We start from the raw sequence: 13,669 nt of genomic DNA on the forward strand, positions 1-13,669 counted from the left end.
TGTTCTTCTTGGACGATGGCTGACGATTGCTCATGTGGCAGATTCTGGATATTCAGCTCAGAATATGCATTAAGCGTAAAGATTGAACAAATAAAGGTTTAACAAAGGCGATGTGATTCATTAGTGATGTGCTGATGGTTTGAAATGAAAGCAAGGGGGCCTCTTCAAACTCTGATGTGAAGAGGCAGCTGGAGGCAAGACGCGAGCAAAGACGTTAGCAATCAGAAAACAGACCGTGACCCTTGACCCTTGCCATTTCAGTTCTTACAGTATCACATGAGCCAGAAAGATGAGATGTGACACCATGAACCCAGGTCACGCTAGGGTCACGAGGGCACACAACTAGGGTCCAGCCAATAGGCATGTATAAACGCTTTTACTCAACAGTATTACTTAGTGCTATAACCTCATTGTAAGGAGGTGGAGGCCACTTCCTCGGTGCCAAAGCTAGATCATATAATAATAATAATTATTATAATAACTTAGTCAAGTCAATTTTAATGATATAGCCCAATATCACAATTTTGCCTCAAGAGGCTTTACAATCTGCAGACCATATGGCACCCTCTGTCCTCTGTCCTTGTCTATTTAACATATGCATGGTTTAGTATATTAAAATATAAATAAATAAGATTTAAAACAACATAAAAGCACAGCATTAAAATGATTTCAGAGAAAGCTATTCTAAAATAAAGCGTTTATAGGTGAGGTTTATTTAAACAAAGATAAGGAGCTAGTGAGATATAGAGATACAGAGATATAGTCAGTAGCAAATCCCATATGTACTGGATACCTTAAAGTTGATCACCATTAATCCTGAAACCTAGACTAAAACACACAGGCAACCAATGTAGAGATGGGTTATATGCATTCCTCTATTGGATATTGTGAGTATTCTGAACCAGTTGAAACTTGGATAGGTTGTATTGACAGGAATATAGAGAGCTGCAGGGATCTAATTCAGATGTAATAAAAGCATTGGTTACAGTTTTGCTTTGTAGTTAAAAAATAAAAGGATTACATTTTTGTAAATGTCACAGAGATGTAAGAAGCAGGATTGGACAACAGAAATCACACAAAGATTGAATTAAGCTCGTCATCAGCATGACACTGCGATTTTTGCAATGCAGTTTGGTGTTGGAAGACAAGGAAACTTAGCATGCAGATTTTGAACCTATGATAAGAACTTCTGTTTATGTGAGTTTATTTAAAGGACGTTTTAAGAACTGTGAGGGAGACATGTAGTTTGCTCAGTTGCATGATATTAATAGAATCAAAGGACAAGTAGATCCTCCATAACAATTGTAGGTGATATGGTGGTTTTGATGGAGCAGCTTATCAGTGACATACTGCTTTTGAAGATAGAGTTTCATGTATAAATCTTATCAGTTCAGTCATCTCTGTGGCCAACCGTAAAAAAGTACACTGAATATTAACCTGCAACCTAGGTCCTTTGTTACATGACTGCTCATTTACCCCCCAAATGTTCCTGTCATGCTCCATTGTAAACTGTCAAAGACAAAATAAATGATGGTAAAAGTCTACAAATGATGCTTTTGATGCTGAAATTCGACTTCATCCTCCCTGATGTATTGCCCATTTTAGGCAGATTGTCTAAATAGAAAATGTAGTATTTGTCTTGGATTTCAAATTCAAAAAGAATTAGTCGAAGGTCATTTTGGTGCTTATTATAAGGTTTAGGTGCAGCACCTGAGCCGTTTTGAGCACCACCTAAGCTGAATGGATGAAACTAAAAGACTTTTCTCAGATCTAATGACTGGAATGGACTTCTTTAGCAAGTTTTGTCTTTAAGGTTTTTGAGTGTTATTTATTTATTATCTGTTCTAGCTTTTCCAACGTTTTAGACAGATATGGTAATAGTAACGGTCCAAAATCATGTGAAAAAGAGATGCAAAACTACCACAAAAAGACACAAACCGACTACAAAGAGACTCAAAAACCCCAACAAGAGAGACAAAACAGACAAATCCCACAAAGAGACACAAAATGTATGGGGAAATTGCATTTTTTTTAACGAAACACATCACATATTTTTAAGACGTTTTTTAAACTACAGTTTTACAGCGGCTTGGTTGGAAACTTAGACGTGGTCATATTTTCAAATCTCCATTTAGCTTTTAGCACTGACTAATGTGTAGGGCCCTGTGGAATCTGTTTTATAGCCTTTCTAAATTCTAAATTTCACAATGCCATCCATGATTCTGTTATCACAGAAACTATTGGGCTCTACGTAATGGTGTCATCATTCTGTGACTGGCCCAGTCGGGTCCTTGTCGAAAAAAAGACACTTGCCACTAGCCACTTCAATCAATCTGTATTTATATAGAACCTTTCAAACATGACAAAATGCAATTCAAAGTGCTGAACAGTGACTGAAAAACATCAGACAAGAAAAAGGAATAATAAGAGAAAAATATATATAAATGGATTTAGAGACCAATGCACACTTAGATAAATACAAAAACAAAAAAAACTATGAAATGTTTAAAACAATATCAATCATAATATAAAACCGTAACAATCATTATAAAATAATTAAGACAATAACTGACAACATTTATAACATGTTAAAATAAATATAAACACTTCAACAATAAAATAGTAAAAAGATAATAAAATTATAAATTTAAGACACAACATGAAAGCCAGACTGAAGAAGTAGGTTTTTAGTCTCAGTTTAAAGGTATTTATATTTCCATCTCCTCTCAGATCCTCAGGCATCTCGGTGCATAGTAGCTAAACGCAGCATCACCATAAGTTTTTATTCTGCTTTGTGGAACAGCTAAAAGAGAAGAGTTGGGGATCTGAGGGGCCTTCCTTGTTCATAAAAAAAGCCTATGTGAGATGTAGTCTGGTGCTAGGCCATGTAGTGCATGCCTTATAGTAGTAAAATAATTTTGAAAAACTTTTTCCCTGTCTTGGTGTTTAGAGCATGTCCTCATCTGCCATCTCCAGCCACTTTGGTCCTAATGAGACGTCGCTGGACTGGAAAGCAAAGTGTGAGGAGAGGGCTGACCATGTGATGACTGCTGCCCAGTGGATCAATGAACCTCTTAACAACATGCTGAAGGGCCAAAACCCCTGTGACCAATCAGATGTTGACCATATACTCAGGTAGTGTTCAAATGTTTTTCAAATTACTGTGGAGGGTTTCATATCTGGAGAGATATTGAATTGATCATCCATTTCCAGATACTCCACTAATCAAATTGAGAGTTTTGTGCAGTTTTTTGTCATAATAATTATTGTACACTTCATATTCACCCATACTTTATTGTAAAATTCTATTTATGTAGGGCAGTTTGCACCACATTCAATTATGGTGGTTAGCCTGCTTTCAAAAGGTACTAGACTTAAATAATTCAATTTCAGTGGAACATTTTTGTGTGTTTTGTAATAAATGCTGCTGAGAAGCTTTTTTATTGTGAAGAATGCATTCAGGTAGAAACAAAATACTTGAATTCCTTCCTTTTTTCTAAAAATGGTCGAATTTTGTGGTTTACTGATTGAGCATTGCAGTACAGAAAAAAGAAAAAAAATGTGTGCAGTACTTCCCTGGTTCCAGGACTGTTCCAGGATGAAACTTTTGAGTTTCCATTCCTGAGCATAGCGGTGTCACACCCATAAAAATAAAATGAATAGAAAGGCCATTCCTTTTCTAGTCTATATCCACAACGTTCCACTTCCGGGATTGCTCTCGTTCTGCCGGAAATTCCGCCAGATGTCACTCTTTTCGGCCGGCTGTCCCACACCTTCCTCTGTCTTTGTGTTGGCGTTCTAACCTCTGGTGGATTTGTGAGGACTATGGTTAACTGCTCCTCAGATCTCTGCAGGGTAAATCCAGACAGCTAGCTAGACTATCTGTCCAATCTGAGTTTTCTGTTGCACGACTAAAACTACTTTTGAACGTACACATGTTCCACCAAAACAAGTTCCTTCCTGAGACTATTTAGCAGAGGCACCATGGTTCCGTCCGGCACTTAGCACCCCCCAAGACGATTGTGATTGGTTTAAAGAAATGCCAATAAACCAGAGCATGTTTTTCTCCTATCCCGGAATGCTGTGTGGACTAGCCAGACCTTCCTCCGCAGCGCTGTGGAGGAAGGTCTGGCAATGTGAGATTATTCCTTTTCAATTCAACGAGCAGAATGTTCAGAGTGGCAGCCATTTTTATGTGTACCATTGCCACAGTAATGGATAAACGAGCAGTGGAGTAGTAATGTTACAAAAGGAGAGAGCCAGCTGCAGAATGAGTCAAATTTAACAAATGCTTCATCCACACAAAGCACATTGTTTTTTCTCTGACAGCCTGAAAGGTGTGACGTTGGGGCACGGCGGAGTTAGCAAGCTAAGGTTAGCCAACCAACAAGTGGTCCGCTGTCTGGTTCCTCTGTGCTTTAATGCTGCATTGGTTACAGAGAATGAGCGGGACAGCGGACTGGGTCTAACGGTCTGCTGACCCGCTGCCGCTGGTTCCTCGTCCTCGCTGCTCCAGAGAAAGTCCCCGAGCTGCGTCAGGCCATTCTCCTCCCAGCTAGCTACGACACTCTTTACGGCCCCACTGATGCATTATGTCACCATGAGAACTAACAACAATCACCATTTTGTTTTGTACCAATCAAATTACCACGACAAACAGTTCAATGGCCTTCTATCCATTTTATTTCTGTGGTCACACCACTAAGAAACTCATTTCAAATACTTTACCATTGGTTTATAAATGTACACAACAAATTTTGCAATTTTAAAGTTCATGAACTTAGCAACTAACAATAAATGTTTAGTGCGTAACTTTTTTTAAATTAATGAACGTCCCTAATGTATGTAACGAAATGCATGTGCAAACACATTTGAAGTGATATAATACCAAGATATGTGTATAAATATAAATATATCCAAGACGTGTGTAATGGTCATGTCATGCAACTGCTGAATTAGTGTACCAGCACCTTTTTTGGTCCAATTCAGGCACTGTTGTGGTGTTAAATATATGAGAGATAGAGCAGGTTAGAAAACTGACATTGTCTGTTTTCCTCTATAAATTTCTTGTCTAAATTTCTATGGCAGTCTGTTGGGCAGTTGGTTGGCATCCCTGTCGCTTGGAGGAAATATGTAAATTTGTTTGATTCCATAGTAACATCTCTGTGACCAGCACAAATCTTCCCACATTTTGACCTAAAATGATGTATGAAGGGTGAAAATTGTGGGAACGATAGCGAGTATTTCGAGAAGAATTCCAGAAGATTTTTTTTTTGGGGGCATTTTCGGCCTTTATTTTGATAGGACAGCTGAAGACATGAAAGGGGAGAGAGAGGGGGGAATGACATGAAGCAAAGGGCCGCATGTCGGAGTCCAACCCTGGCCCGCTGCATCGAGGAGTAAACCTCTATATACAGTATAGGCGCCCACTCGACCAACTGAGCTATCCAGCACCCAGAATTCCAGAAGATTTTACAGCTCCTCCACACTCTAGTTGTGATGTCATCCACTCTAGCTCTGAACATTGTGTCCCATACACACCCATTATAAAATTGGAAACGGTCAGAAAATTCAGCGAAACCTGTTTAACCCAAGTTGGCGCTATACACAGTTCAAATATTTTTTATACAGTAGACATTTGTTGTTAACTAAGAAGGTAAAACCTTTTGTTGCTGCATTTGGCCGACTTTTTAATTTCCTTTTTATCATGCACTAAGCGCTTCAGCACAGCTTTCTCGCCCTCAAAACAGCCTAATAAAGAAGTCAAAATTTTAGTCGTACGTACGACACAGTTTGTCCTACGTAGGAGGAACTATTCATGGCCAAAACCTAAGTTAAAGTCATACATAGGAGCAAGACTTTAGGTTTTGGCCGACGAGGCCCGCACAATTTTTTTTTTTTCATCATGCCTTTCAGGGCTTCTGTAGATTTGTACGCTAAAGTATAGCGAAGCGGTATGGCCCTCAAGAGGGGTGTTTTTTTTAGCTCAGTTTGCGTCGATTTCCCTTCATTGTGTATGGGGAAATGTTTAGTGTTAGGCAAATCTTTGAGAAAAGTCATAGCACACCATTCCCGATCATTCTGCATGTAATGATTTCTTTTTTGTACCTATGTCTGTTATGATGAGTGAGGAATAGAGGACCCAAACGCAGAGAGAGGCAGGCAGGAGCAGCGTTGAAACTCAAAGATTTAATTTTCTCAAAAAACAAAAACCAAACAAGGAGTCCTGTGAGCTGCAGGCAAAAACTAAAACCAGGGAGAAAAAGGAGAGACTGACGAAGACACACACACACTGACACATGGGGGAATACAAAACGATCTGACAAGAGACAAAGGGAACACAGGGGTTAAATACAAGAGGTAATGAACAAATGAGGAACAGGTGACACGACAGGTGAAACACATCAGGGCGGGGCAGGACAATCAACAAAGGCAAAAAGTAAAACTAGACATGACAGGACAGAAAACAGACTATCAAAATAAAACAGGAAACAGGAACCACTGACAAAACCAGAAATCAACTAAACACAGAAACTTGACACACAGAATACAGAATGCAGGAATTAACCAAAACATATACAATAAACCAGGAGATAACTAAACAGAAATATACAGAATATACAAACACAGGGAACATGAACAAATAAACAATACAGACAACAGAAATGAACAAACTGATAACAGAAATATCCCTAAACCATAACAATGTCTTGGCAAAGCTGTGAGACGAGAAGCCCGCCAAAATCCTTCGGAAGATGAAGAATAAGAAAAAGCCTGTTGTCATTAATAGTGAGCACATCTTAATCATTGTGCCTTGCGCTTTGCAGCACTTCAGGCTTATTCAGGATTATGGGTTCTTAAGAGTAAAACACATTTTGTTCGATCAGCATTCATACAGGTTTGAGATTATGCAGAAATGGTGGAAGTATGTTAAAGGCAGACTGTAGACATGGCTTCAGTTGGAGAAGATCAATATGCATACAATATTGTGTTATCAGCATAGAGATGGATATATTAAGTCTGTGCTAGAGCAATAACATTGTTTATGTAGATTTTAAATAATAATGGACCCAGCACAGAACCTTGTGGCATCTCCTTGTTGAGTGAGGTTGACTTGAGACCAGATCTCCTGTGTTGACATGTATTAGCCTAGGTGCCACAAATATTTTAGAGCTCAGTACTTACACACTTACATTTGGTGTCTTATTTCTTATCCCCCCATGAAAAATCTGATTTACAGATCAGCCTTCCTTTAGAGCTTGTTGTAATTTTGTGTTCTGTAATTGGGTAGCAATTTCTTCATGGCCCGCTACCTGGAGGAGAAAGACATCCAGAACAAGGAGAAGGAGGAGAGTCGTTCACCCAGTGAGGCTGAGGTGGTGCTGTCTTCTCCACTATCTGCACAGACTAAAGACAAGAAGAGTGTTGATAAAGGTAGGGTAGCAACTAGTCGTGCAACAGTATTGCTTAAAGGTGATCTATTATATAGCATTTTCAGGTTCATACTTGTATTTTGTGTTTTACTAGAACATGTTTACATGCTTGAATGTTCAAAAAACACTTTATTTTTCTCCTACTGCCCATGGCTGCTGCTCCTGTATTCACCCTCTGTATGAGACGCTCTGTTGGAGCACCTGTCTCTTTAAGCCCCCCCTCCTGAAAAAGCCTAGTCTGCTCTGATTGGTCAGCAGTCAGCATCTCACGAGGAGCCTCTCGCTGCAGCCTGCCAAGTCAGCCATTATTTTTTTGCCTACGTCACTCCCCATACATGGTTTTCTCGGCAACGTCATCACTGCTTGTGCACGCAACCGGGGGGCAGAAAGAAGACGTGTTTCGTGTAGCTAGTAGTAGTAGCAGCATAGCGTAAGTCAAAATGCCAAGGAGTTGTTGCGTGGTTAATTGTACAAACAGAGCCAGTGATAGGTGTCTGATGTTTAACATACCTAGGGGGAAGCATGCTTTTGCCAAAAACTGGCGGAGGTTATGGCTTCAAGCCATAAGAAGGGCAGATTGGGGTCAAGAGGCTCCCATTGTATCAATCAGAAAAGTTGCAGCTTGTTCAGTTGTTCAGCTAAGTGATATCTACCTGTCAGGGCTGTAGTACTCGAGTCCGGACCGTAGATAGTTAAAGGTCTGGACTCGAGACAAGTTTAGACTGCTAGCTAAAGCAATGCCGATGTTTTGCTAGCATTAGCGCAACAGCGTTTGCCTAGCCTGCTAGGTAAATATTACGACTGCCTTCGGAGTTTCTTATATCTGCGTCCACGTTGTCAACATAAGACCTGTGGCGTTAGTGCACCTTTTGTACCATCATTTTATTGAATGAAATATTAAGTTTCGCTCCTATGAGATGGTTGGGTTTTTATTACGTTACACACAAAGCTAACTGGCTATAGTTAGCCTGTACGTATGCTAGCGGACATTAGCTAACGTTGCCGAGACAGCGGCAGTTGAGTTTCGGCGAGCTAACCACGACAGTGTTGTCGCCCTCTCGCCCCCAATCAACCTCTGCTGCTAAAAACAGTCAACCTGCAGTGATGTTTGAAATGGAGACACACATATCGTAACTTTTCCCGGAAATCCTGGCCATTATTTTAAGGCATAAACCAACCATAGGGGTACACTCAGGGGTAGCTAACCCTGCTGCTAACATTGGCTATTACATTAGCCTAAAATGATAATTATAGCCATATATATACATATCACAGGAACACTGCAAAATCAAAGACAGACAAACAGATCCAACTAAAATCATGTTTTATTGAGTCAGCAGTTATATACAAACAATAAGGAAAGCTTCAATATTTAAGGTCTTTGCAGTAGTGGACCAGCTCACCAATCTGGCTTTCTGCCCCTGGTATGCGCACGCACCCGTACGTAATGTTTGTAAACAGGAAACCCGTGTATATGCTCGAATGGACCAAGACAGCCTGGTGGCGAAGCTGATATAGCCTCTTGATTCACATTAGATGATAGAAACTGATGTAGGCTAAACAAACATTCCATGCAACAACAGTGAACTGTAATTGGGCCGGTGTACTTTTTCGTTCATTTGATTTCCGATTTTGAAACGAAAAGAGTGGTTCGGAAATGACGTAAGACTGCTCCGGTGAAAGCCTTGTTTTCATGAGCTTCTGGGGCTAGCTGCTAACTAGCTCGGAAGCTAACATCTTATGGCAGGCAGGTTGCTAATTAGCCAATGCTGAAAAGTATGAAAGTACTAGTTTCCTCTGCTTTCTATCAATATTCCTCGGTATTTGTGTCTTGGTGTAGTTTGCTAACATGCTCGTAGACATGTAAATGAACTGTTTGCGTGCTACTGTGTTACTGTGCAGGTCATTGAGTGAAGCCAAATATCCGAGGAGCATCTCGCATGATTGTGAATTCTCCTGAACCAGACTGAGAGACCATTTAAAGACTCAGGAACCCTTTGCAGGTGTTTTGGATTAATTAGCTGATTAGAGCGTGACACTTTGAGCCTAAAATATTGAATATTCTAATTTTCTGAGGGTTTTCATAAACTGTAAGCCATAATCATCAAAATTTTAACAAATACAGGCTTGAAATATCTCGCTTTGCATGTAATAAGTCTATATAATATATTAGTTTTACCTTTTAAATTGAATTACTGAAATAAATAAACTTTTGCACGATATTCAAATTTTTCGAGTTTCACCGTATGCTTCTGGTTAATAAAGCAAAATCGCCCCTTTGTACATTTGGTTGTAATGGAGACTGAATTCTTGCTGTTAATATGACATTCCATAACGAAACAACACACCATTCTACTTTTGAGCGCTAAATTAAATGAAATATGGCTCGTTTTCCGTTTGAACACATTGTCATCAAGCTTTAAAATGACCCATTTTTCAAATGTGGATATCGTTTCAAAAACGGAAATCAAATGAACGAAAAAGTACACCGGCCCACTTACAGTAACTACATGAAAACGTCACTGTTGTTGCATGAAATGTTGTTTGTGTTTAGCCTACATCATCAGTTTCTATCATCTAATGTGAAACAAGAGGCTATATCAGCTTCTTTTTTTTTGAATAACAGATACATAAACACATTGAAAATATTAAATGCATACACGAAATGAAACGGGCACATGAAATTTACATTAAAGAGGTTGTAAGGCATTGTAAATGTTCAGAGTCCGGATGTCTTTCTTATTTGTCAGTCCTTTAAAAGTTTCAAAATATAATTTCATGTCATTTTTAAATTGGTGAATATTTGGTTTTCTTTCAGACCTTTTACATTTATGGATATAACATTTTCCAAATAAAATAAATCTAATAAAAAGATTCAAAATGAAAGCATGGCATTTATCCAAATCATTTCCATCATAGTAAAAAATGCTACCTGGCTGTCTTGGTCCGTTCGAGTGTATGGGGAGTTATGTAAGCAAAGAAAAATGTGCCACCCACATCCAAGTCAGCCATTTTTCCCGCAGGATGCAGTGAGATGCACTTGCAAAACTTGAAAAAAATCCAGAGAACTAATTACGGTTTGAGTATAAATAATGACTTTGTAGAGAAAAGTATTTTTCCAGCAGCCAGCTCCTCAATGCTGATAGCTTGAGTTAAAAGGATGAATGGATTTTCTTCAAGAGCTATCTATCCAGGTGTGTAGGACTGCCGGAGCACACCAGAACAGCGCTGCACCACTTTTAGTCTCCAAATGAGGAAATAGAAAATTCTAAGTTTGCATATTCCAAATTTATATTTTATATACAAGTGCTTGAAGATCCAATAATATTAAAGTGTATGTCATGCAAGAGAGACAATAAAAACAAATTTAAATGGTTGTCATGTTGTCATTTAGGTTGTGTTGATTGATGAACGACGTCAACTCTTCCATTTTATTCAATAATAAATAAATGAATAAATACATAAATAAATAACTATTCCTATGAAATACATCCTGAAATAAATAAATTTTATATATTATATATATATATATATATATATATATCATTTATCATTTATATCATAGCATTTATATATTTATATTTATACATTTATATATATATATATATATATATATATAAATGTATAAATATATAAATGATTCAGTGTAGTTAAATAAATAAATAAGTTTTATTTTTATCTATTTATTTAATTTCATACGTTCGTATTTATTTATTTCAGGGGACTTATATCATAAGTCCCTTAGCTGTGATATATTCACAACATACCACAGCCTGTCCTGAGCTATTGCTTTAATAGCTGATGATGGCTCGTAGGATATACAGTATACTACGCATTTGTTCTTACACTTTATTTTGCTGCTCTGACAGTTTCCCTGTGTAGGAGTCTTATGTTGTCTTATTTTTTGTAGCTCATTTAAGTTGCTCTATAAAGGGCATCACCTAAAAAGCCCAAAATGCGCATTTAGACTCCTTTTGTCACATCAACGTCTGTGTCTTAGTTTGTAACTGTATGTATTTGGTTACATCACAGGCAAAAAGAGCAACACTGCAGAAAAGTCATTTCCTCCAGCAGAGCCACCAGAACCAGTTTTGCCTGGGAGCTTGGCTATTGGCTCAGTGTCTCTGGCTGTAGCCAAAACTGGGGCAAAAACACAGGGTATCCCTCTCTACAAATACATAGCAGCTCTGAAGAACAGAGAGGTTAGACCACACACGTACAAACACATATATATTCACAAAAACACTACACTGGGAGCAACATGTAAAAATGTCTTTAACACTTTTTTCAGGTTCCGACACAGTTTCACATCCCTGTCTCTTTGGTTACTTTGCTGAGCTGCGGGAAGACTTCTCCTGGAAAATTGACTTTACTGGAGGAAGTCATCCTGATCCCCAAAGCTGGACAACGAGTCAAACAAGTACTCACCGCTCTTCAAACGTCTCTGTGTAGCTGTTACATGTTCTATCTGTTGGTAGTTGGTCTAGATATGTTCACTGTATAATGTTTTTTTTTTAGGTAAGCTAAGGCACCTCAGTTCTTTTTTTTTCCATTTTCCCTGTAGTGTTTGTTAAACGCACTGAACTGTGAACTTTTTCAACAGATCCTCACAATGACCCTTGAGTTACAGAAGGAGATGATGCGAATAGTGGACACTTCAACAAAAGCCGGGGTGAGGGACATTACAATTTATTCACTGTAAAAATAGGACCTGAGTTCACACAGGTTTTATGAGAGCACATAATGTAAACGTTGAAGGCAGGATTCAAGGCCTTTTATGTTACTGAGCTTTCCTAAATGTTAGATAAAAAAAAGGAAAGTTGTTTGTCATCCTCATGGCTAGTCTTCAAATTAACTCAGGTATGCAGGCCTGGAGGTATGTCGAAATGCTTATTAAAGGATTCAATACTTTTTCTTCATGCAGCATTTGTACTGTATATACACAGAGTTGTCTCCTTTATTGTTCACTGACCCGTAGCCCTAACATTCATAACGTGAACAGTGAAGAAGGTGAGTGCACACACTTCTAATAATCTTGCAATGACAACCGTCTCATTCAAACCTATGAAATCCTATCTTTTTTCATTCACATGCTGCATCAGCTAAGCACAATACATAGAGGTTGTTGACAAGGCAAACTTTATCTTTGCACCAAGGCCATCCAGGCAATGCTGTGTGACAGTGGAGTGCTGGCTGTGAACTACGAGCGTCCCGAGCAGCCTCTAGATCTAATCACTGAAGCCTGCACTAACTTTGGACTGGCACTGGGAACAGAGATCCATTTAGCAGTACACTGTGCTGCCCCTGAGCTAATGGACTATGTAAGTTGACAAAAGGTAGTTGCTGGCTTTATGTGACCCAAGGTGTTTGCAGCAGTGGCGATTTTAGCCCTTAACTTGAAACTTGAAAAAAAACTGTTAATCTATTGATCTAAGATCATTCAGAAACAAATTCTGACCCATTTTCTGAAAATAGTGCTTGTCAGCCAAAATTGCATACATCTTTAATTTTCAAAAGTTATTGATACTGCATTTTGGAAATGTCTGCTTTTCCATGGATAAATATGCAACTTCATTTGTAATACCACCTGACCTTTGTAGTAATGGCTCAGCATTAAAGTAAGTTTTCTTTTAAAATGTTGGTGTCTTTCTAGTTACATAATTCCATGTTTCCCCTACCGTGATGGTCCAAAATGATGTTAAAATGCAGTTAGCACAGTAGAATAACGTTTAAAAAATGTACGTTAAAAGGGTTCCAGGTACCCCTAAAGCTCTGATCCTAGAATCGCCCCTGGTTTGGAGTCAATGTGTGAGTGTCGTCTTATAAATCAATTCGATATGCATATAGCTGAAGGGGTCAGTTCACATGTAAATACAGTATAGGCACGGCTGATAGAGACAACAAGCAGCAAAGAGAATGACATTTGGTTTCTGCTTCTCTTCCCCTCAGTCTAAAGGAAAGTATGAAATTGCAACAGGAGTTTTGAAGTCTCCAGATGAATTAGTTGATTTATACCAAACCCTCATCAGCAAATACCCAGCGGTGGTGGCCTTAATCGATCCATTTAGGAGAGAGGTAAGTCCACAACATTATCATTCTTTTGTCAGTATGTTCAAGTTCATGTATATACACAATATTGTTTATATATTATAGACAATATTGTTTACATACAATATTTTTTATTCATTGTTTATTGTACATGTCATTTTCTCTTTAGTTTCTGCTCCTGATACTTT

At 38.5% G+C, this 13,669-nt stretch overlaps 1 protein-coding gene across 2 annotated transcripts in view; it reads left to right on the plus strand.

Annotated features, from left to right (window-relative positions):
- Nucleotides 1-13,669, plus strand: part of eno4 (enolase 4) — a 29,758-nt gene that overhangs the window by 2,745 nt on the left and 13,344 nt on the right. The window contains exons 3-9 of one of the 2 annotated variants that reach the window (XM_031300407.2): nt 2,951-3,135; nt 7,292-7,434; nt 11,466-11,635; nt 11,725-11,853; nt 12,037-12,105; nt 12,590-12,754; nt 13,383-13,508. In XM_031300407.2, the coding sequence (XP_031156267.2) occupies nt 2,951-3,135; nt 7,292-7,434; nt 11,466-11,635; nt 11,725-11,853; nt 12,037-12,105; nt 12,590-12,754; nt 13,383-13,508 (987 nt within the window). The remainder of the gene's footprint in view (nt 1-2,950; nt 3,136-7,291; nt 7,435-11,465; nt 11,636-11,724; nt 11,854-12,036; nt 12,106-12,589; nt 12,755-13,382; nt 13,509-13,669) is intronic. The other variant, XM_036002856.1, reaches the window with a different exon arrangement.

Source organism: Sander lucioperca, chromosome 7, assembly GCF_008315115.2.
Source record: "Sander lucioperca isolate FBNREF2018 chromosome 7, SLUC_FBN_1.2, whole genome shotgun sequence".
Taxonomy (NCBI): Eukaryota; Metazoa; Chordata; class Actinopteri; order Perciformes; family Percidae; genus Sander; species Sander lucioperca.